The following is a 24,726-nucleotide window of genomic DNA, read 5'->3' on the forward strand; positions in this document are numbered from 1 at the left end:
ATCTGACATCGTGATTGCTGGCATCCGATTTGCAGATAAATGAATTTTTACAAAAATTGTAATTTTTACATTCCCGTACTTTTGGAACAAATTTAAATTAATATCAATATTTGATAAATCGTTCATGCGTAAGTTTTGCTAAAAAAAATCAAAAATTTTATTTTGCCACGCGAATACCCTTTTTTTTCCTTGTTTTCAATTTTAAGATATAGTGTTACAGCAGAAGTTTTTTGTTGGAACAATTCAGCGATACATCTACCTTTATGATTGCATAATGTCAAAAACAGTACAAAATGTCAACCCTGCTCTTGACAGATTAGGCCATAAAAAAAAAATTTTAATCAGCTTTTAGCTGTGGCCTACCTTTACTTTATTCTACCATGGAAAGATGTTGTGAAGTCATAACTCCAATTGCACAACTTCCAATTTTTTTTGCTGGTCCGTGTTTAGACACACGGGAAAGTAAATTCAGTTTTTAGGCAATAGGGGGTAGGAAAGAGTGTTGAAGAGCTCTTTCCAATCCGCTCTCTCCCAAAAACTCAATTTACTTTCCCGAGAAATTTGTGTGTCTAAACACAGACCTGGGAGTTTAAATAAAGTTACAGCGGTTTCTTTACATTAGTACAGCGGTGTATATTTTAAACCAAATTATAGCGGTTTACATAATAAAGTATTGCCACCCTTGCTTTTATACTTACTCTATGATCAATCTAATTTACACTGGCATCTAAAACTCTAGTTTTATCGACAATCTTCAAGTTTTGCTAAAAGCAGCACATTTTGTCAATTCAATTAAAGAAACAGAACTACTTATATCTGAACCTGTAAAACCCCACTATTGAATTTGATCCCAAATTTTGAATCCGTTTTTCATACCCAAAAAATACACAAAAGTAAGATTTAATTAAGACATTTATTTTATTAAAATATCATCTAATTTGACTAAGAAGAAGAGAAAAATAGCAAGAAAAGTTTTATGCAGGAACCAATAAACAAATGGAAAAGAATACTATGTTCATTTGGTCAGTCCTCGTCATTCCTTCATTTCAGAACTTTGCAAACAAAATAATAAAAAAACGAAAAAAAATTTGAAAAAATAATGGAACCATTTTTATTGTAAGAGGTGTTCATAACTAATACACAATACAATTTCTTCAAATGTATAACCAAAAAAAGTGGGATTCTAATAAACTCTCCAAAGGACAAATTTGTTTTCTTTATAGTATGGACATACAATAGATTCTAGAAAAAGTTTTTTAATTTCTTTACGAAATATTATTTCAAAACAAAAGACAAATATTTGGCTAAGAGATTGAAATTTAGTTATAAGATTGTTTTGGTGTTGATGAAAATGACGACCCTACTTACAAATCTATAACGATTGCCAGTAAAACTAAAAATAATGTTGAATGAATTGGAAACTAATACATGCAAATCTTTAAACTAAATTAAATGTAACACCAATTTGTCTTTTGTTTGTTAAAAAAATCATACAGGTTTAATAACAGCAGCTGGTAAATCCCCTGCAATTTGGTATATTTACAAATACCTTGCTGGCTGTCTTTGACTCCTATCTTTTCATGTTCTTCTTGTACATTATTTCTAATACTAGTGTATCATCTTCGGTTTTTATAGTTTTTACACACATTTAAGATTACAAATATCCGTATATCATTTCAAATTATATTTCGCTGTCATTTTCCAGGTTCATCTTCCATATGTTTAGTTGGTGTAGTAGTTTTCCTTTGATTTGTTTTGTGCTATTTTGTAATGTATTGTTTTTTGTTGTCCTTGACTGCCACTGACCACACTGGACGCGCCTCCTATTACTGCAGCGAGCCAATGCAAAACTGGCATTAGTCCATCTTTAGAGCTGTGTTTAGTATGTTTCTTCTTTATTCAGTGTTTTTGTTTTCTGACTGTTTTAATGATTTTTGTTATGGGGACGGCGACGACATTGTATCCTATACATTTACTTCCTCCTCATTTTGCATTCTCAACAAAATTCAATCATTTTCTTCCGATAAAATATAGATGGGTTGATGTTGTAAATCGAATATAAAGCAGTAGCAGCAAATAAAAGTAGGTATAAGAAATATATGTATACACAGAGCCTCCGTGTGGCTCAAAAAGCGTATGGAAATGATGAAAAAACTTTAAAATTTGCGCATAATTGGTGATTTGTTGGCGCCAGTGGTCAACATCTGTTTGAGACTGAACGAAGACAAAGCAATACCGAACAAAGCCAAGCAGGTAGCAGAACGAGTTATCACACGATCAGGATTACCGTGGGTGGTGGTAAAGCTGCTCGGTGCTGTTGCTGAAGACTGTAAAGAATAAAAAAAAAAACGAGACAATAAAGAATTGAGATTAGAAATGTGATTAAAGATAGTTCAGTATTTAATAGGTGCAATATGCATATATGTTAAATAAATCCCACATGCATTCAACACTGTCGAAAGTCACACTAAAGCGGTTTTATTGAAACAATGAAAAACAAAGTTTCATGAAATTATGCGTCGCTAGATCGAGTTCTATACTATACACTTATAACATGTTTAAATGCCTTATCTCGATTTATTTGATTTATTGTATGAAAATTACAACTTAAATCGACAAGATTTGTTAAATTCAGCTAGTCTAAATGCACTGTTAGTATGGAGCTCGACCTAGGAACCCTTGATTTCAACAAACCATACGTCCTTAGTCCATGGTCAGAACAGAGTGGTTTCATTGAAAAATTAGTTCTTAGATCGAGTTCCCACTACAGTAATTTTATGATATTACATAGATTATTTTCTTAATAAACAAGTAAAGAAGTGTCAGTCGGCCAATGTGAATCACCTCCGGACAGATCGAATGCATTTAAGGTCTCTTCAGAATTTTGTGGCCCTTTTTTGACATTTGAACTTGCCGACAAAAATGTGGATTAGAAATTAACTGCACTAAGTCACAAATGTTGAACTTTTGTAGGGCAGGTACCCTTAGGGAGGACGGATATGGGCCATTTTAGAAGTTAAACTAAGGGGTCGATCATCGATAACAATTATCGTTGAGTGGCGTTGCCAGTTGTCAAAATTGATCCACGTATGGCAACTCTCAACTGAAGTTGCGAATCTCAGTTGACGAAGCGGCTGTTTTTCAGCAACCAGTAATTTTCAGTTGCAGTGAACATTTTCGAAGAAACAAGAAGTAAAATAGGAGGAAAAATAAACATTTTGTTAACAATTATTGATTCTTTGCATCATTAATTAATTTTGTGTATCAATATGGTAAAAATAACGACAAAGCAACAGTTCGAAATATTAATTGATAAGCTGAGTGAAAATCCAAACTTAGCCCGAGGAGTTCGGGTTTTTGGTGAAACCAAAGCCACAGCGGATGAAGCGTGGAGGTCCATTTCGGACAGTTTAAACAGGCATGGACCTCCAACACGAACACCTGAAGAGTGGCAGAGAGTCTGGATTCACTTTAAAGCAAAGTTGAAAAAGAAAATGGCTCAAAATAAAAGAAACTTCAACGCCACTGGTGGTGGTCCATCGCAAGAAGTGAATTTATCGCCATCCTTTAACGTTTCCACAATGTAAACTACGGCATCCTTTTGCAATCGAAAATACGCCTTAAAACTGAAATAATTTACTGATTATACAGATCTTTCCACATGCACATCAACATACAGTGCAGATGGCAATTCCAATTGATTCGACTTGTCCCTCAAATTTTTTCTAATAGATGCAATGTCCTGTACATTTTCTTCATAATCAAAAAATAATTCCACCGAACTTATCATTTTTTGGGACAGCAAATAAAACTTGACGATCCGAAGATTCATTGGCCAGGTTATATTCCAATCTTGGGTTGTTTTCCAAATTTGCTCGAAAACTCAGCCAAAATATTAAAATATTGTCCAGAATACACAAAAGATTATCCAAAGCGCAATTATTTTTAAAATGTTTTTTTTTTTTTTTTTTGGCGAATAGAGGTCGCAAGTTTGAAAAAACACTGATCGATAACATGTTTATCGACCACCCAGTTGAGTTGACATTAATGGTACAACATTTCGTCTCAGTCGCGCAGACAACTGACAACGCAACTCAAGTTTAGTGGCAATACAAGATAGACCCATAAATTTTGATAAAATATTAGGTTTATAAGTTTGGACCAAATTGGTTGCCCCATTCAAGTGATATCGTCCTAGCATTTTAGTGACATTTTTAAATATTGGGGAGAAGTACCGAAAGTTGTGGACCGGTATTGCCCATGAAACTAAGTTTGGATATAATATGACGAAGACCAAATGTTGGACCAAATCGGTTGAACAGTTCGAGAGTTATCGTGCTCTCCGACCGCCACATATGGTGCCATATGGGGTTTTCACACTCTTCGGGCTGTTTGCTCAAGAAGTATGGACTTGTCCCTAAAAAAACTTTTACCATCGTAATTGAGGCAACGAATGCAAGTTGCTTCAACAAAAATAAAAGTGATTCGATATTAGGTCTTAAAGTGAACTTATCCGAAATTTTGTGTGGGAGGTACCGAATGGAGTGGACAAATATAGTCAATATTTGAACCTGATCTATATCTGGTAGATATATTAGGATGTGTAAAGTATAGACCAAGTCGGCCACTCGCTTCAAGAGTTACCGTACGAACAATTTTTCCGAACATTTTTGAACTTTTGTGGGGGAGGTACCTGAAGGAGTGGACCGATATGGCTTATCTTCAAACTTAAGCTATGTTTGGACAAAATATTACTAAGGCCATATTTTGGACCGAATCGGCAGATCCGTTCGAGAGTTATCTTGCGCTCCAACCACTCACACGGTGTCATAGGGGTTTTTTGCAACTTTCATGCTATTTTCCCAGGAAGTATGGACTTGCCCCTGATGAAACTTGTACCGTCGTATGGAGGGCAGTAAATACAAGTTGCTAAAACAAAAATCAAAGCGATTCGAGAGATGGCCATAAACTGAACTTTTCCGAAATTTTGTGTGGGAGGTACCCGAAGGAGTGGTTGACCTATTGAGACCATATTGGAACCTTATATTACTATGGTAGAAAGTTTACGCTATACAAAGTATGGACCAAATCGGTCACTCCCTTCAAGAGTTATCGTGCGCACAAACTTTCCGAACATTTTTGAACTTCTGTGGGGGAGGTACCGGAAGGGGCGGACCGATGTAGCTCATCTTCGAACTTAAACTAAGTTTGGGCAAAATATTACGAAAGGCAAAATTTGAACCGAATCGGTTCATCCGTTCGAGAGTTATCGTGCGCTCCAGCCAGCAGGACAGACAGACGGACGGACATGGCTAGATCGACTCCAAATTGTCTGAAACACATTTCGTCCAAACATACTTGGGGTCTAAAATCATTATTTCGATGAGGCACATTTTCATCGTATCAAAGTGTATATACCCTCCTTAGCCTAAATGCTGAGGGTATAAAAATGTACCTCATCGAAATTATGTTTTAGACCCCAAGTATGTTTGTAAGAAATCTGTTTCAGACAATTTGGAGTCAATTTAGCCATGTCCGTCCATCTGTCTGGCTGGCTAGTGAGCACGATAACTCTCTAACGAATCAACCGAATTGGTTCAAAATTTGGATTTCGTAATATTTTGTCCAAACTCAGATCAAGTACGAAAATGGGCTATATCCCCCACAAAAGTTCACAACTTTTCGCCCAAATGTTGCGCCCGTTAACTCCCAAAAGGTTTTTTCGATATTGGTCAAAATTTTGCACGTCGTAATACCTATTTCTTCCAGATATATACATAATTGCTCTGTTCAAGAACCTGCAAGAAGCTACTATTTTTTACTACGATAAAATTTTTTCCTTTATGTTATCGGAAAAAACAGTAAAAATTAGTAGATTATTGCAGTTCTGGAACAGACCTATCATGTTCAAATATGAACTATATCGGTTCACTCCTTCGCGTCCTTCCCTCACAAAATTTTCAATTTGTTGGCACATGTGCAGTTTAGAAACTCTTCTCGAATCGTCATGATTTTCTGCTCACGGTGTTCTTTACTGCGATTCAATTTTTTTCGGTTGCAAGTCTATACTTCTTGAGATAACATACCAAAACGAATTGAGAATCCAATTTGGACGGAACTTTGCACGTCCTTAAATTTCTTCCAAACGTACATCGAGATCGATGAACATTTTCGGGGGGTACCTCCCCTTAAAGAAGATCGATCGATATTTTTGCTTATGTACACTTTAAGGGCTGTTAGAGGATCGTTTGCAAATTTTTACCGAAAGTACATCTTGTGATCCTGTTTATAGTTATATGATGTTTTCCGTGCGCAAGTCCAGGATTCCTGGCTTATTAGTCCAAAAGCTCTAAAAATCCACAGTGACAAACTAAAGTGTAAGATGAGCACGGTATGTGTTGACGTTTTGAGCAGGCAGTCCCCTTCGCTCATATTACGACAGTATCATTTTTATTGAGGGTAAGTTCATACTAACCGGCTCTTCGAGGATAAATTTTAAACTTTTGGTCTGTTCCAGTACTGCAAGAATCTACTAATTTTTACTATTTTTTCCGATAACATAAAGGAAAAAATGTTATCGTAGTAAAAAATAGTAGCTTCTTGCAGGTTCTGGAACAGAGCATTTATTTCGGATAGTTCTGTCAGTTACAAAAGTAATGTTTTAGAACAGGCTGATGGTATATATGTCGGACGGATACCTTTTTACTCGTTTCATCAAAAGTTGATTCTCGTTTCGATTTAATTAATGTGATTACCATGTAAATGTGCCTTTGAGACAACAACATTGTAGTGTTATCGATTTATGACCGATAAGTCCACCTAGTTAACACTAAAAAAGAGTATCAGCTGTTAATTTAAAGCGGGTTACACACGATCAGTTTTGACTGTCAGTTTTGCTCAAATAATCGGTTGCTTGCCAGTGTGGCCGTTCATTTTCGTCAGTCATCAGGCAACCACAAAATATTTTGTGGTTGCTGAACAGTTTGACATTTATCGATATTTCCGAAAAATCGACAGTCAAAACTGATCGTGTGTACCCCGCTTAAAAATAGAGTATCAGCTGTTAATTAAAGACTAAAGTACCGTACAGATTGCCAGTTTTGAATGACAAAAAATATTGTGTGGTTGCTTGATGAATGACAAAAATGAACGGCCACACTAGCAAGCAACAACAAAGCTGTCATTCAAAACTGACAATGTGTAACCAGCTTTAAGTGCAGTACACATTGACCAACAAAACTGGCAGTCATCGAGGCCTATTTTGTTTATGTCAAAGTCTAGATAAATAATAGGTCTGTACGATAACCCAAAAGTTTGTACAAATTTGTACAAACTTTTAAACGGGGTACACACCAGAGCTGGCAAAAAATCGATGGCACTATCGACAAAATCGATTATTTTTTAAAAATTAAATATCGATAGATAGTTTTGCCTATCGATATTATCGGAACAAAAATCCGCAACCTAAAATTCATTGAAATAAATAGAAATTTCGCTGCTTTTCGGTTTTGTGTGTGTGAGAAAGTAAGTCCCCACTAAACAATTGTTGCCGAGCGTTCTGATGTTAGATTTTTTTGAGAGTTTTTCCAATGTGTGATCAGAAAATATTCCGATTTCTCAAAATTTCCTTCAGAAGTTGAACCTATTATCAGCCATTTTTTTTAAGGAATCTCTGCACATTTTCTTGTGCTTGTTTTCGAAAATCCGCCAATATTCTGCACATTCTCTGATGGGAAATTTTGATTAGTTTATCTTTCTCACTAGTAAATTCCCAGAGAGATTATTTTAAGAACTACAAAGACAAGGTAGAGTTTTTGTTTTGTTTGCATGCTGTGGTTTGTTTTTTTTTTTTAGTTATTTAGCATCTGTTAATAGACAAAGAAAACTTTATCAGGAAGGACTGCGACAATAATTTTGCAATTTTTGCGGGAAGCAGCGGTGAATAATATAATAAATCCACATTGTAATTCTGAACATAGGTATAAAGCTTAAATCAAGAAGTTCTTATTTAAATTGCAAGAAATTCGAATCAAATCCGAATAAAAATTAAGAATTTGGGCAAATATATATGGAACATCTAATGAAACATCAGAATAGTTTCCGACTTTCGGATAGAACATAGCAAATTTTTTTAGAATACGTTCCGAAACTTTCCAGAATCTCGGAACACATCTCTGAAATGTATTCCATTTTCTGCACATTTTCGAATACTTCTTCAGAGTTTTGTCAGAGATTGTTTCGAAAATCACAATTTACTTCAGATTTTTTACGAAATTTCTTCAGAATTCGAAACTAATTTTTGTGGAAACTCGAATGCTCTTTTCGAATTTCCCTCGACAAATTGTTCCGAATTCTGCGAACCGCTTCACACAAAAACGGACATGTTTTGCATGCGAAGACGGCATCAGAAATGGAAACTTGTGCAGAGATTTCGTCCGAATTCGGTACGATTTCGGCAAAAATTGTTTAGTGGGTCCGTAGTTACACATACACATTTTTCGGAAAAGCAAAATGCATTTTTATATTTCTATAAAATAAAAGCAATTGTTTATTCTCCTTTACATTTCTGTGAACTACTTGTACAAAATGTCAAGAAAAGCATTGACATTTCCGCCATTTTCATTTCCAAATTAATGGTGTTGACAACTTAACGATAATATCGATAGCAATCGATTTTTTAATCTATTATATCGAAAATATCTAATGTTGGGAATATCGATGGTTTGTCAGCTCTAGTACACACGATCAGTTTTGACTGTCGATTTTTTGGAAATATCGATAAATGTCAAACTGTCCAACAACCACAAAATATTTTGTGGTTGCCTGATGACTGACAAAAATTAGCGGCCACACTGGACAGCAACCGGTTATTAGAGCAAAACTGACAGTCAAAACTGATCGGGTGTACCCCACTTTACAAAACGCTGTTCGATAACAAACTTGTTAAGTAAAAGAGAGCGAATTTGGAAAGTTTTGGAGACGACATAAAAAGTCGTTACTTATATATAAAATACAATCTAGCACCTGGGAAAATAATTTGCCCCGCGTGCACCACATTCAACAGCGGCGAGATGTAATGGATGTATGGAATTTCTACATTTTTGAGTCTTCCTAGATTTAATCCAGACCCTCTCGTTCTTCTTATGGCAGAGGCTCAAATCGAGTAACCATGGTGCGGTAGTAAGCTTGTCCGCCTCCTGACAAGAATAGCTAATTCGGTCAGAAGATGCAGATAAATCCTAAAAATACCTAAAACCGGAATGAACCGTTATATAGGATCTATATTAATATATGCATCTATGTATGTAGAGCCCATCTTCGAACTTAACCTCAAATAAAAAACGCAACTGTTTAAAGTTCCAGCGTCCTACCTAATTCAATTCGGAGTTATGCAAATAGAAGGACGTATGGACATGGCTAGATCGACATTGAACTTTATTCCTAATCAAGAATATACAAAAACATTTTTTCGATGCGTTACAAACAAAAAAACAAGCTTAATATACTTTCCATACTCAGATGGAGGTAATAAAAATAACAGTACTGTTTATAATCAAGAAAGCCACGCGATTTTGTAAACACCAGTTTGTTGAACCAATTGTGGATGAATACGTATTAATATAAACAACAAATGTCCTATAAGCAATACGAAGACACTGAACTTTGAGTTCGTTTACGGTTAACAAAATTTCTACGTCACAATACAAAATGTTTATGGACACAAGGGGAGCGAGTTCATTGGACCCCTCTTAAATGGGTTCCCACCAAAACAAATTGATAAATGAGGCTTTTAAATTAAGTTAAGAAGAGATTTGGTAATTATTAAATGTCTACCAAGACATCAATAACAAATACAAATTTGTTGGACCTTGACCTATATACATATAATGCAGCATTTTTAAAACATATATTTTCATTATTCCCACAAATATGCAAAAGAAAATAAATTTGCAAAACAAAATTTCCCAAACACAAATAAATTAATAAGAGAAAAGAAATGAATAATCTCTATTGACGTAACAGATACGCAGCGGCTACTATCTACTACGTCTTATTTAAAAAAAACATGTCTGTACAGTAGAATTTGTGGTATTTTGTTAATTGGCGCCTCTGTCACTTTGAAGAAATACGCATTTATTAGCTAAAGAATGCATTTTAATTTTTTTTTTTTTTTAGTTTTTATAATTCTAAAAATAGAACAGAAAATAACCTATGCTATCAAAACAACGTCAAAAGAATTTTATAATATCTCTTGCCAAGATAAGAAATACCTCCCCTCCATATAAAATGTAAACAAATGTTCATTTACCCTACTGGCCAGGTGCCATTAAACCCATGTGAACCAAGAGAATTCTCGATTAGTTGTGTTTAGGTAACATAAGACACAATTATTATCATTTGTTACTAAGGTAGCAAAGAAATAAATTTATTTACAATTTTATTTGATTTTATGTAATTGATTTGTTTTTTTTTTAATGATTTTGTTGTTGTGTTTGCAATTTGTTTTTGTGGTATGTACTTATAAGGTGACGGCAGGCGGCAATCCATTATCTTTATTGTCACTTTCATAGGGTATTTACGGGTGTTGTTGTTGTTTTTCAGTCTTTTATGAGGAAATACAAGTTTGGCGACACATTAATTTAATATGTACAAGACGTAGTCATCATATTGAACTTGATTTTTTGCTTTTAATTTTGAAAGTGTTTTTGGCCAAATTTTATTTTGCAAGAATTGTTTTGTTTTGGCTCTAATTCAAAACAGATAAAAATGTATGTAGTACATACAACAAACAAGAATAAATATTTTTAGAAATTATAATACATATGTGCGGCATTATAATTTTAATTTATATTTTTGTTATTATTTGCAATCATGCAGTGCATGCGTGTTCTTTATGCCGCCATCGTAGTATCAGCATCTGCTGGAATACTATATAGTCATGTGAAATAAGCAAACAAAAAATATAAACAAAACCGAATTCTTATCACTGAATTCTTTTCTTTTATTATTTTATTTCTAATGTGAATTTTTTTTTATAAGAAAGTTAGAAAGTTTCATCAGTTTGAGAATAAAAAAATATCCAAAAGATACAAAGTCAGATATTGTTTAATAAATGAGTGCCAAATTGACCTTGCCGAATATTTGACATTTCTTAATGGATTTGATGCCTCATTCGTCACTTTTGATAAATCGATGAGAACCAAAATCCATTTATTCTTATGAGAAAGGTACTCAGCTGTCATTTCTTTTCATTTCGCTAGTCGTTTTACACTGTCATTGCCACTTGCGCAAGGTGCGGCAAATGTTATTCAACTTTAATCTTGACTTGCCATTCTTAAATAAATAGCATTAACATTGTTTTTACAAAATGTTGTAAATTGATGTGATTAACCCTTTTCAATGACGTCCTTGTAATGTGTTTGAAGGTATATGTTGAGAAATGAGGTCATATTTTAGAGGATTGGAATAAGACAAGTCTGTGGTGTTGCTAACATGATACACTTTATAAGAAGCCGACTGATATTCCACAAGAAGACCACTTGGTCTCCTTTAAGAAGACCAATAATATTCCATGAGAAGACCTATAGTTAGGCTTATGAACTGAAATATTCGTCTTTTATGAGAAGATTTATTGGTCCTTTATGGTAAGACTATGCTTCTATCTAATTATGCTTCTAATCTGCCCCATTAGGCTAGTGTGGGAAGACCTATTGGACTTCTAGGAGGAGAGCACAACTTGGTGTTCCATGGGAAGACTTATTGGAATTCTATGAAACCTTTAGGCATTTTATTAGGACCTTCGGTAATCCTTGATAAGGTGTTTTGGTCTTCTTTGAGAACACCTTTTGGTCGTCTATAAGATGACCACTTGGACTTTTATAAGATGGCCACTTGGTCTTCTATGAGAAGACCACTTGGTCTTCTATGAGAAGACCACTTGGTCTTCTATGAGAAGACCACTTGGTCTTCTATGAGAAGACCACTTGGTCTTCTATGAGAAGACCACTTGGTCTTCTATGAGAAGACCACTTGGTCTTCTATGAGAAGGCCACTTGGTCTTCTATGAGAAGGCCACTTGGTCTTCTATGAGAAGGCCACTTGGTCTTCTATGAGATGGCCACTTGGTCTTCTATGAGAAGACCACTTGGTCTTCTATGAGACCACTTGGTCTTCTATGAGAAGACCACTTGGTCTTCTATGAGAAGACCACTTGGTCTTCTATGAGAAGATCACTTGGTCTTCTATGAGAAGATCACTTGGTCTTCTATGAGAAGATCACTTGGTCTTCTATGAGAAGACCACTTGACCTTCTATGAGAAGACCACTTGACCTTCTATGAGAAGACCACTTGGTCTTCTATGAGAAGACCACTTATATTGCCATGAGAAGACCACTTATATTGCCATGAGAAGACCAGTTGATTTTCTATGAGATGACCACTTGGTCTTCTATGAGATGACCACTTGACCTTCTATAAGAAGACCACTTGGTCTTCTATGAGAAGACCACTTGGTCTTCTATGAGAAGGCCACTTGGTCTTCTATGAGAAGACCACTTGGACTTCTATGAGATGGCCACTTGGTCTTCTATGAGAAGACCACTTGGTCTTCTATGAGAAGACCACTTAGTCTTCTATGAGAAGACCACTTGGTCTTCTATCAAAAGACCACTTGGTCTTCTATGAGAAGACCACTTGGTCTTCTATGAGAAGACCACTTGGTCTTCTATGAGAAGACCACTTGGTCTTCTATAAGAAGACCACTTGGTCTCCTATCAAAAGACCACTTGGTCTTCTATGAGAAGACCACTTGGTCTTCTATGAGAAGACCACTTGGTCTTCTATAAGAAGACCACTTGGTCTTCTATGAGAAGACCACTTGGTCTTCTATGAGATGACCACTTGGTCTTCTATGAGAAGACCACTTGGTCTTCTATGAGAAGACCACTTGGTCTTCTATGAGAAGACCACTTGGTCTTCTATAAGAAGACCACTTGGTCTTCTATGAGAAGACCACTTGGTCTTCTATGAGATGACCACTTGGTCTTCTATGAGAAGACCACTTGGTCTTCTATGAGAAGACCACTTGGTCTTCTATGAGAAGACCACTTGGTCTTCTATGAGAAGACCACTTGGTCTTCTATGAGAAGACCACTTGGTCTTCTATAAGAAGACCACTTGGTCTTCTATGAGAAGACCACTTGGTCTTCTATGAGATGACCACTTGGTCTTCTATGAGAAGACCACTTGGTCTTCTATGAGAAGACCACTTGGTCTTCTATGAGAAGACCACTTGGTCTTCTATGAGATGACCACTTGGTCTTCTATGAGATGACCACTTGGTCTTCTATGAGATGGCCACTTGGTCTTCTATGAGAAGACCACTTGGTCTTCTATGAGACCACTTGGTCTTCTATGAGAAGACCACTTGGTCTTCTATGAGACCACTTGGTCTTCTATGAGAAGACCACTTGGTCTTCTATGAGAAGACCACTTGGTCTCCTATCAAAAGACCACTTGGTCTTCTATGAGAAGACCACTTGGTCTTCTATGAGAAGACCACTTGGTCTTCTATGAGAAGACCACTTGGTCTTCTATGAGAAGACCACTTGGTCTCCTATCAAAAGACCACTTGGTCTTCTATGAGAAGACCACTTGGTCTTCTATGAGAAGACCACTTGGTCTTCTATGAGAAGACCACTTGGTCTCCTATCAAAAGACCACTTGGTCTTCTATGAGAAGACCACTTGGTCTTCTATGAGAAGACCACTTGGTCTTCTATAAGAAGACCACTTGGTCTTCTATGAGAAGACCACTTGGTCTTCTATGAGATGACCACTTGGTCTTCTATGAGAAGACCACTTGGTCTTCTATGAGAAGACCACTTGGTCTTCTATAAGAAGACCACTTGAGAAGACCACTTAGTCTTCTATGAGAAGACCACTTAGTCTTCTATGAGAAGACCACTTGGTCTTCTATGAGAAGACCACTTGGTCTTCTATGAGAAGACCACTTGGTCTCCTATCAAAAGACCACTTGGTCTTCTAACAGAAGACCACTAGGTCTTCTATGAGAAGACCACTTGGTCTTCTATAAGAAGACCACTTGGTCTTCTATGAGAAGACCACTTGGTCTTCTATGAGATGACCACTTGGTCTTCTATGAGAAGACCACTTGGTCTTCTATGAGAAGACCACTTGGTCTTCTATGAGAAGACCACTTGGTCTTCTATGAGAAGACCACTTGGTCTTCTATAAGAAGACCACTTGGTCTTCTATAAGAAGACCACTTGGTCTTCTATGAGAAGACCACTTGGTCTTCTATGAGAAGACCACTTGGTCTTCTATGAGATGGCCACTTGGTCTTCTATGAGACCACTTGGTCTTCTATGAGAAGACCACTTGGTCTTCTATGAGATGACCACTTGGTCTTCTATGAGAAGACCACTTGGTCTTCTATGAGAAGACCACTTGGTCTTCTATGAGAAGACCACTTGGTCTTCTATGAGAAGACCACTTGGTCTTCTATGAGAAGACCACTTGGTCTTCTATGAGAAGACCACTTGGTCCTCTATGAGAAGACCACTTGGTCTTCTATGAGAAGACCGCTTGGTCCTCTATAAGAAGACCGCTTGGATTCCCATGAGAAAACCAGTTGATTTTCTATGAGAAGACCACTTGGTCTTCTATGAGAAGACCACTTGGTCTTCTATGAGAAGACCACTTGGTCTTCTATAAGAAGACCACTTGGTCTTCTATGAGAAGACCACTTGGTCTTCTATGAGATGACCACTTGGTCTTCTATGAGATGACCACTTGGTCTTCTATGAGAAGACCACTTGGTCTTCTATGAGAAGACCACTTGGTCTTCTATGAGAAGACCACTTGGTCTTCTTTGAGAAGATCACTTAGTCTTCTATGAGAAGATCACTTGGTCTTCCATAAGAAGACCACTTAGATTCCCAAGAGAAGACCAGTTGACTTTCTATGAGAAGACCACTTGGTCTTCTATGAGAAGACCACTTGGTCTTCTATAAGAAGACCACTTGGTCTTCTATGAGAAGACCACTTGGTCTTCTATGAGAAGACCACTTGGTCTTCTATGAGAAGACCACTTGTTCTTCTATGAGAAGACCACTTGGTCTTCTATGAGTAGACCACTTGGTCTTCTATGAGAAGACCACTTGGTCTTCTATGAGAAGACCACTTGGTATTCTATGAGAAGCCCACTTGGTCTTCTATGAGAAGACCACTTGGTCTTCTATGAGAAGACCACTTGGTATTCTATGAGAAGCCCACTTGGTATTCTATGAGAAGACCACTTGTTCTTCTATGAGAAGACCACTTGGTCTTCTATGAGAAGACCACTTGGTCTTTTATGAGAAGACCACTTGGATTCCCATGAGAAGACCAGTTGATTTTCTATGAGAAGACTTTTGGTCTTGTTGTACTCTTACGTTTGAGTAAAAGATTTAGTTGTGCTTTTATGTTGTAAATAAAAGACTTATTGATAAATTAACAAACTTAAGCAAGATTTATTCTGTTTAATTCTGGAAACTGAAAATACGTTACAATTGATGATGTGCGTGTTAATGCTTGTGGTGTAATACAATGACTGTGTTGTCTGAATGACTGAAAGAGACTGACTGAGTGAGAAAGAGTATAGCATGAGGGTAGCAAGTGTGTGTGTGTGTGTATGTATAATAACAATGATGCCTAGTTTCTGATTGTTTACAGTAGAACCCTAACATCTCCCTTTTTGAGACTTCTCGGGGGTCCGGGATACTGGCTGTACAGGGTTTCTTCGAGAAGTGATGCGTTGTGGGTGCATAACCGGTGATGATGGTGGAGTTGTGAAATCTTCTTCCATTGGTGGACTAATGTTGAAGTCTTCTAGTAGGATTTGAAGAGGAAGATTATCATTTTGCTCTGCAGGTACATTTTCATCGGTTTCTCTTGGTCTGAGTTGATCTGCGTGAGATCTCACAAGAATTTGTCTCTTATCCACTTGAATGAGAGTGTTGTAGGTAACATTTCCCACTTTGTTGATAATTTCACCTGGAACCCAGTAGCTTTTATTACCTTTGAAGTGTTTAGCGTAGACAAGATCTCCAGTGATGAAATTTCGTTGTTTTGTACCATGTTTCCGGTTGTATTGTTTCTCCATTTGAATGTTTCTCTCTCTGCTCGCTGGTGGAGGCTTTGTTATTAAATCGAAAACTGTTCTCATTTTTCGACCTAGGAATGATTCCGCTGGAGAGAGTTCATTAGGTGAGTTTTTGTTCGGTGTTGAACGATACACTTCTAAGAATGTTTGTAGTGCATTAGATGCCGTCTCCTTTCCCTCTGATTTTTTTAAAGATCGTTTGAGAGTATCGACGAATCTTTCTGCTTGACCATTGGAACTTGGGTGATATCGAACTGTTCGTGTGTGTTTGATTCCTCGTTGAGAACACCAATTTTCAAAATCCACTGAGGAAAATTGTGTTCCATTGTCGGATACGATTTGTTCAGGATTTCCAAACTGTGAACAATAAGTTGTTAGTAACCTTAATGTTGCTGCGGTCGTGGTTGATGAAGTTTCATATATGACGGGATATTTGGAATATGAATCCACTATTACGAGGTAGTAAATGCTTTTTACAGGACCTGCGTAATCTATGTGAACACGTTCGAGAACGCGTGTTGTTGTGGGCCAAGGACAAAGATTGGTTTTGATGGGACTTTTTGCTGCGAGTTGGCAATTGTTGCATTTCTTGACGTAAGTCTCTATGTCCTTGTCTATGTTTGACCAATATACGTAGCTGCGTGCGATAGATTTGCTTCTTTCTGTTCCTATGTGTCCGCGATGCAGTTGTTTGAGAATTTGTTTTCTGTAGCATTCGGGTACTATTATGCGCGTATTGAACATAAGACAATCATCTGTTATTGATATTGAATCTTGCCTGTTGAAATATGGAAGAATTGAAGAATCTATGCTGTTTTTGTTTTCTGGCCAGCCGTTGTATACATAGTTTAAAACTGTTTGTAAGGTTGAATCCTTTTTGGTTGCATCCTGTATCATTTTGAAGCTAACTGGCAGTGTTGATACGGCGTCTGTGATGTCATATCTTATGTCGTTTTCTAGGTTGATTGAAGCTATGATGTACTCGTCTGATGGTTTTTCATGTGCGCTTATCAATCTTGACAGAACGTCTGCATGTCCAAAATCCTTTGTATTGGTATACTTTATATCGAAATCGTAGGTGAGAAGGATGAGAGCCCAACGTTGTAACCTGTTCGCGGTGTAGATCGGAATACCTTTTTTGGAACCAAATATGGTGAGCAATGGCTTATGGTCGGTATGTAGGGTGAATTTTCTTCCGAAAATCATTTTGTGGAAACGTTGTACGGCGAAAACTAGTGCTAGTCCTTCTTTTTCGATTTGACTGTAATTTCGCTCCGTTGGAGTAAGTGATCTTGAGACGTGATGAATGGCTTTGACACTGTTGTCTGGGTAAGTATGGTATATTACCGCTCCGATGCCATGTGATGATGCGTCCGCTGCAATGTGAATTGGCAATGCTGGATTGTAATGAGTTAGTAGTAAATCCGATGTTAGAATGCGTTTGAATTCGTTGAGAGATTGTTGACATTCTTTGGTCCAAATGAATTTGTGATCTTTTTTTAAGAGATCATCTAGTGGTTTTCGGATGTTTCTCATGTTGTGGACATACTTTCCATAGTGGTTTATGGAGCCTAGTAAAGATCGTACTTCTGAAATGTTTTCAGGGACCTTCAGGTTCTGTATTGCAAGAATTTTATCTGGATCAGGTCGTATGCCATTTTTATCTATGATTTGACCTAGATACTTGATTGATGGTTTGAAAAATTGACATTTTTCGAATTTGAGTTTGAACCCGTAATCTTGAATTTTCTGTAATAACAAATTAAGATTAGTTTTGTGATCGTGAAGAGATCTACTTGCCAAGACTATGTCGTCTATGTACGCTCGTGCTCCTTGGATGCCTGTGCATAGCTCATCCATGATTCGCTGGAAGGATCCTGGTGCTGATTTTATACCTGGAGTGAGGCGATTAGATCTGTATAACCCTTTGTGAGTATTAATAGTTAGCAAGTCTTTGCTTTGATCGTCGACTTCTACTTGTAGATATGCGTCAGAGAGATCCAAATGACTAAATATCATACAATCGTGACAATCTGAGAGAATTTCTTCAGGAGTGGGCAGAGGATACTGATTTGGTTCAATTGAATTGTTGAGACCCGTGGAATAGTCTGCACAAATTCTAATTTTTCCGTTCCTTCTACTTACGACTATTGGCGCTGCAAATTTTGAAGAATTGACTGGTGTGATGATATTTGCTTTTTCAAGTCTATCTAGCTCTGTTTCTATTTCTGTTCTCACGGCATATGGTACTGGGCGTTTTGCAATGAATGTTTCTTTTGCGTCTGGAAGAAGTTTAATATGCACTTTGGTTTTTGTACAAAGGCCAAGACTGCTGTTGTCGAAAACAGGTTTGAACTTGCTTCTCAGGTTTGATATGTATTCATCGTTTGATATTTGGCGACACCAAGCTGAAATTGGTTTGTCCCAAAGGTTAAAACTTTGTATCCAGTCGATACCCATTATGTTTAAGTTATCGATTTCCGTGACGTAACATTGTAGAGTTAGCGTTTTGTCTGATACCGTTATGTTGCATTGACACTTTCCGATTAGGCTGATGCTGTTGGAATTCACGTCTGTTGCAGTATCATTTGTTTTGTGTACGTGAGGCTTACCTATGTATTCCCATGTTGATCGTGATATGATTGAAATATCGGATGCTGTGTCGATTTGTAATTTGACTTGTTTCTTGTTTATTTCCACGGTGGTATATTTTCGCAATTGTTGAAATTGGAGTTGCTTTGAAGAGAATACAGCGTTGGCGTTGTATTTTGTTTTGTCCGACTTGACTGCAGTTTTGTCTGTAGTGGACTTGCCTCGTTTTGCGCTTTTGCAAAAGTTATCCTTGTGACCTGTCTGCTGACACTTTGAACATTTATGATTTTTAAATGGACAGTATTTTGAGTAATGCATGTCTCCGCATAACCAGCAGGGCGTTTTAGGAATTTTATGGGAATGCTTGTTGTTGTTCTTGGCGAATTTCTTGACTGCGCATATTGATTGCGATTGATGCTCGATCAATGTATTTTCTGTTTTCAAATCCATGAGTCGTTGAGTTTCATCTACAAGCGTGTCTAGAGTTGTGGAGTCCTTTGCTTCGTCTAGCAATTTGAGTAAACGTAAGCGAATGTCGTTGTCTTTGCTTGATTGTAAACCTAAGACATAGATTAGACACTTGAATTGATCCACTTGCATTTCATTTAGCTTGAAGAGTTCGCACTGTAAGTTAACTCTACCGGCGTATTCCTTATAGTCTTCTCCGTCAAGTTTTTTCATTTGCAAACACTTGTAGCGTTGAGACACTTGAGTTTCTACCTTACCAAATAGTTTGTTAAGTTTCTCCAGGGTGTCTTTGAGACTCATTTCTGTTGGATTCTTTGGAAGAACGTAGTTCCTGAATCTTTCGTGAACACTGTTTGACATCTTTCTCCAGAGTAACGCAACTTTGTCATGATCGTCCAGAGATTGGGCTTCTTTTTCGAAGACATGTTGGTAGCGATTGTACCACGCTTGAAAAATTAATCCGCTTTCCGGTTCATAAACGAAGTCTGTCATGGAATGTGAAAGAGATTCCATCAATGCTGCTTTTGAAGTGCTGGGACTCGTAGCATCTTTGGTGTTTCCAGAACTCTGTGCTTGAAGTAGATTTGTTAATTGTTGCAGTAACTGCGTTTGAAGATTCATAGCCGCTTGCTGTTCAGCTAGTAATTTCACAATGTTCTCGCTTGACATTTTATGTGCAGTTGATTTTTGCGTAGATGAATTGAAATTAAAGAATTTATTTCTTTATTCACCGTCCTCGTCGCCAGTTGTTGTACTCTTACGTTTGAGTAAAAGATTTAGTTGTGCTTTTATGTTGTAAATAAAAGACTTATTGATAAATTAACAAACTTAAGCAAGATTTATTCTGTTTAATTCTGGAAACTGAAAATACGTTACAATTGATGATGTGCGTGTTAATGCTTGTGGTGTAATACAATGACTGTGTTGTCTGAATGACTGAAAGAGACTGACTGAGTGAGAAAGAGTATAGCATGAGGGTAGCAAGTGTGTGTGTGTGTGTATGTATAATAACAATGATGCCTAGTTTCTGATTGTTTACAGTAGAACCCTAACAGGTCTTCTATGAGAAGACCACTTGGTCTTCTATGAGAAGACTTTTGGTCTTCTATGAGAAGCCCACTCGGTCTTCTATGAGAAGACCACTTGGTCTTCCATGAGAAGAAATTTAAGTAAACACAAGTGCTGTATGTTAATGAAAAGCAATAGCATGAAGATTTAATTGAACCAAGTCAAGAGTCTAACAAGACTTGTACCGTGGAAGACCACGTGGTCCTCTCATAGAAGAAAACCTATTGTCGTTCTATAAGCTGAACTGTTGGTAACTGACAAGACAAGACAAAGTTTTCGTACAGTCATTCTCTTATATTATTTTCCCATCAACATACGGTTTTTTTAATTTATCTAAATCGCAAATTGATGTAAACACAGTTTTTACAAATATTTCGTATTTATCTGTAAATTATTTTGTTTACGATTGTCTCCGTAAATACGTTGCACATCTGTTCTAATTGGTGAGAATCCAATTACGTTGTTATTTTCTTGTTTATTAATTTACACAGCACTAAACTACTGTCTGGCGTAAAGGAGAGTGCATATAAATATACATCTGTATGTAATTTCTCTATGTTGTAAAACTACATGACGCATTTATATGACACACACCAAAAATGCGCATTTTCATTAATTACAAAAATCTATGTATCTACAAAGCTAAGGTAAGTCAACGGGCTTAATTACAATACATAAGATTCGTTTATTAATGAAAATGTTTACTATTTACTAATACGTATACTGTTTCATACTTATATTCTATTATTTATACATTTCATTGATGATGAATTAATTCCAAATTTATAAAATATTTCTTATTTAAAATTAACATTACATACTAGGGTATGTATATTTTATCTACCCCTAAATTTATTTCATTAGGGATTTTTTTCGTTTGGTCGTCATTCTAATTTTAGGACCGTCATTGTCCTTAATCATATTAAGATATTGATGTCCCTTAAGAAGGCTTGCTTTGGGAATAATAGCTTCAGTACTTGTTGAATTCGAATTGGTTTTTTCAATTTTAATTTGTTTTTTAGCTTCCTCATTGTCACATTTTTCTGCCTTAATTGAGGGTATTGGGATTTTGGCGCACTCCGTCTCAATAGAAGGCATTGAGATTTTGGAACTTTCGGTCTTAATAGAAGGCATTGACACTTTGGTACTTTCTGCCTTAACATCAGGCGGCGGCACAATAACTTTGGCTTTAGTCATTTCACCTATAGACGAAGTAGGCGGCTTAGATGTAAATAGAAAACAATTATTTTTCTCTTGTTTAATTTGCACTTGCTGGCTTGCACTTGTTGATATTATTTTCTTGGCAGATGTTTTTGCTACTGGTTTTTTGGTTTCCTTTTTAACCAGGACTGTTGCTGTTGGTTCATTTTTTATGAATATTTCACCACCTAAATTGCCAGATTGCTTTAGAGATTTAGCAGTGGTTTTGGTTGTTGCCTTTTTACGTTCTTTTTTAACAGGTTTCTTTTCATTTGCTATGAAAATTTCATTTAAAGTGTCGGCGGTTACATTTGCATTATTAGTAAATGAGATATCTGTTGCATTTAGTATATCATCCAATATATTATCAGTTGTTGTAGTTGGTCCGCCATAATGTTGTGTTGAATAGTTAACCAATTCAGTTAATGTATAATTGTCGGTATCTTCATCAGAAGATGTTTCTATATCCTCATTATAGGGATACATACAATGATCGCTTTCACATTTCAAGAGAGTTTCCTCTTCTAAATTGATGAGGAAATAACGTAGGCGATTTTCAAGGCCATTTCGTTGGCAATCTAAGCAAATATCACCAGCTTTTAGTTGTTGTGCACCGTTGGATGGAACTTCAGACAGGACGTTCATAATGTTAAGTGATTTTTTTCGAGTGGCACACAATTGTTAAATGATAATTCTCTTTTATTCCCTCTGCTTATGTTAACTTTTATATTTTAACATTTCCTTGTGCTGAAGGGGAATGTGTGAAGATTTTAGGGCACCCGTTTCAAGGATACCTAAAATCGATAATATATGTATTTGTGATTTTGTGGTAATGATTTTTGACTACACTAATTAGCTACTTAAAGGTTGATAGGTATTACGGATAATATGGGTTAATACGGAGTATATGCAATCCCAATTTTTCTGGAACTGTAGTTGAATTTATCTATTACTAACGTCTCTATAACAAATAATTCTCTATATCGTCTCATTTCATCAAGCCAAAATATGCGTTATCCCACAAGATGGTTCCTTAATAACTAATTTTCTCTATAACGTAGTAATTCTTCGTCCGTTATCGAGAAGTTCGACTATAATTCTTTCTATAAATAATTCATTATCCATATGGGGAGTACCTTATTTCACTATTAATAGGCTGCTTACCTGGCCAAAAGTCAAACGCAAAGCATATCGGCTAACAGTGGAAGTTCTCATGTTTTATTTAAAATCCTTAGGAAAAACTGATTTTAATTCGTAATCTGAAAAGAAAAATAAGAAATTAGTTAAAATATAGCTTAGATTGTGCTGTTCCGAGTCTCTACAAAGTCTATCTAGTGCATTCACTATGTCAACAAGAAAGGGAAAAGTCCGAACTTAGATCAATTTTGTAGATGGGACACATCGATCCACTTTCCTTCGGGCAAGTCCGCCAAAAAGTTCAAAATTAAATTTGCACTTAACCGAATTTAATAAACCCATTGCATTTCAAATGTCAATTCCACAGCGCAAACGTCAAATAAATAATCATAAACAAGGTTAAGTGGTCAGGACAGATAAGTTTTGAATATGGACTATATCTGTCCACTCCTTTTCGCAAATGTACAGTTTTAAATTTTTTTGCAGCAGTCTCTAACTTGACATATCCAGATGTGTGGATGGACAAGTGGGACATCAGATAAGACAGGCTAAAATTAGGATGGTAAGAATCGAAATCTATTTTGATAAACAAACCTAATAAAAATATTTCTTTTTATGATTTTTTTTCTATTAATACCTAGCCATAAACAATTGGAGATTTATTGTTGGGCAATACTAAATATTTTCTTTTTAATATGTATTTTATTACTTTATCAAAACAGTAATATAGATTGACAATACGTGAAAAATACCCCCTTCACTCCACCAAAAAACGTGCGGTTAATACATTTGAAGTTCAAACAAAGACGGCAAACACCCATCCACCCCCTTGAAACGTCACTGATATAGAGCATTAGAAAGTCGAAAGTATCCCCTTCCCCCTCCCCCAACGGATTTCCAACAAATAAAAACTATCAACATACGGTAAGAACAACAACCTAATAACCTAATGCACAAAAACGTGTTCTTATCCATATAATTTTTTATTCATAAAATTTATTTTTAATGCAGTTTCCAATAAAAACAACTTATAAATAAATTAGACCCATTAACTCTGCATAAAAAGTAGTTGTAACTTGTCGTGAATTTCTTTCTGGTATGGTGGTGCTCGGTCACAAACTTATGTAAGAACTTTTTTCATGTTTTCTTTGTTCCTTATGTAAATTTATAAATTCACATACCTTCCCACAAAATATTTCTGGGAATATCTGTTGATTTTTTATTTGTTTTTTGTTCACACACAACTTCTATATTTAGTTTAATAAACGACACGATTTTTCTTTGGTTTTTTTGTTTTAATTATTATTTTTAGAGCAAAATCAATAGACGTCCTTATTGTTTCACTGTCGTCGTCTTGATAAATAATTCCTATCCGAAAACTTGCTTTGTTACCGGACTAACTTATTGTTGTAGCGTTGCCACTCTAATTAATTTCGATTATGGCCTTGTACACACGCTGCGACTTTTGATGCATGCATCACCATTTTTTTAGCGGTGTTGCAAACAATAGTAGTGATGGAGTGAATGAAAATGTATGAAATGTAAAGTTTCATGACTAATCATTTAATTTATTAATACCATTTAGAATGTGAAAATTATTTAATGTTTATCATGGATTTAAAATAATGTAATAAAAATAAATGGACTAAACTTCCTCCTTTATTTGATAAGTATGTTGTTAGTTTTTTATTGCCTTCATAGTTGAAACTGAATTGCTTGTGTTCCAAATGTGTTTTTATACCCTCCACCATATGGAGGGTATAATTAAATTTGTCATTCCGTTTGTAACACATCGAAATATTCGTCGGAGACCCTATAAAGTATATATATTATTGATCAGCATAAAATTCTATGTCGATTTGACCATGTCCGTCTGTCCGTCCGTCCGTCCGTCCGTCAGTCCGTCCGTCTGTCTGTTGAAATCAAGATACAGCTCGCAATTTTAAAGATAGAGAGTCAAAATTTGGTACACAAGTTTTTATTACTTGCAGGATGGTTGGTATTGAAAATGGGATATATCGGTCCACGTTTTGATATAGCCCCCATAGAACGGTACCTCCCGATTTTCGGTATTTTTAAGGTTTTAGCTTCATTAT

The 24,726-nt window shown here is 36.2% G+C and overlaps 2 protein-coding genes across 2 annotated transcripts; both read right to left on the reverse strand.

The window, feature by feature from the left end:
• Positions 1–894: 894 nt before the first annotated feature.
• Positions 895–24,090, reverse strand: LOC141405443 (uncharacterized). Its single transcript, XM_073989743.1, has 3 exons — positions 23,812–24,090; positions 22,658–22,752; positions 895–2,327 (listed from the first exon to the last, which is right to left on the reverse strand). The coding sequence occupies exons 2-3, from the start codon at positions 22,706–22,708 to the stop codon at positions 2,157–2,159; spliced, it is 222 nt and encodes a 73-aa protein (XP_073845844.1). The 5' UTR covers positions 22,709–22,752; positions 23,812–24,090; the 3' UTR covers positions 895–2,156.
• Positions 15,510–22,615, reverse strand: LOC141405442 (uncharacterized). Its single transcript, XM_073989742.1, has one exon. The coding sequence runs from the start codon at positions 22,136–22,138 to the stop codon at positions 21,146–21,148; it is 993 nt and encodes a 330-aa protein (XP_073845843.1). The 5' UTR covers positions 22,139–22,615; the 3' UTR covers positions 15,510–21,145.
• Positions 24,091–24,726: the final 636 nt, after the last annotated feature.

The sequence above is a fragment of the Musca autumnalis genome, unplaced genomic scaffold (assembly GCF_047663935.1).
Source record: "Musca autumnalis isolate F117 unplaced genomic scaffold, ASM4766393v1 scaffold_5, whole genome shotgun sequence".
Lineage (NCBI taxonomy): Eukaryota > Metazoa > Arthropoda > Insecta > Diptera > Muscidae > Musca > Musca autumnalis.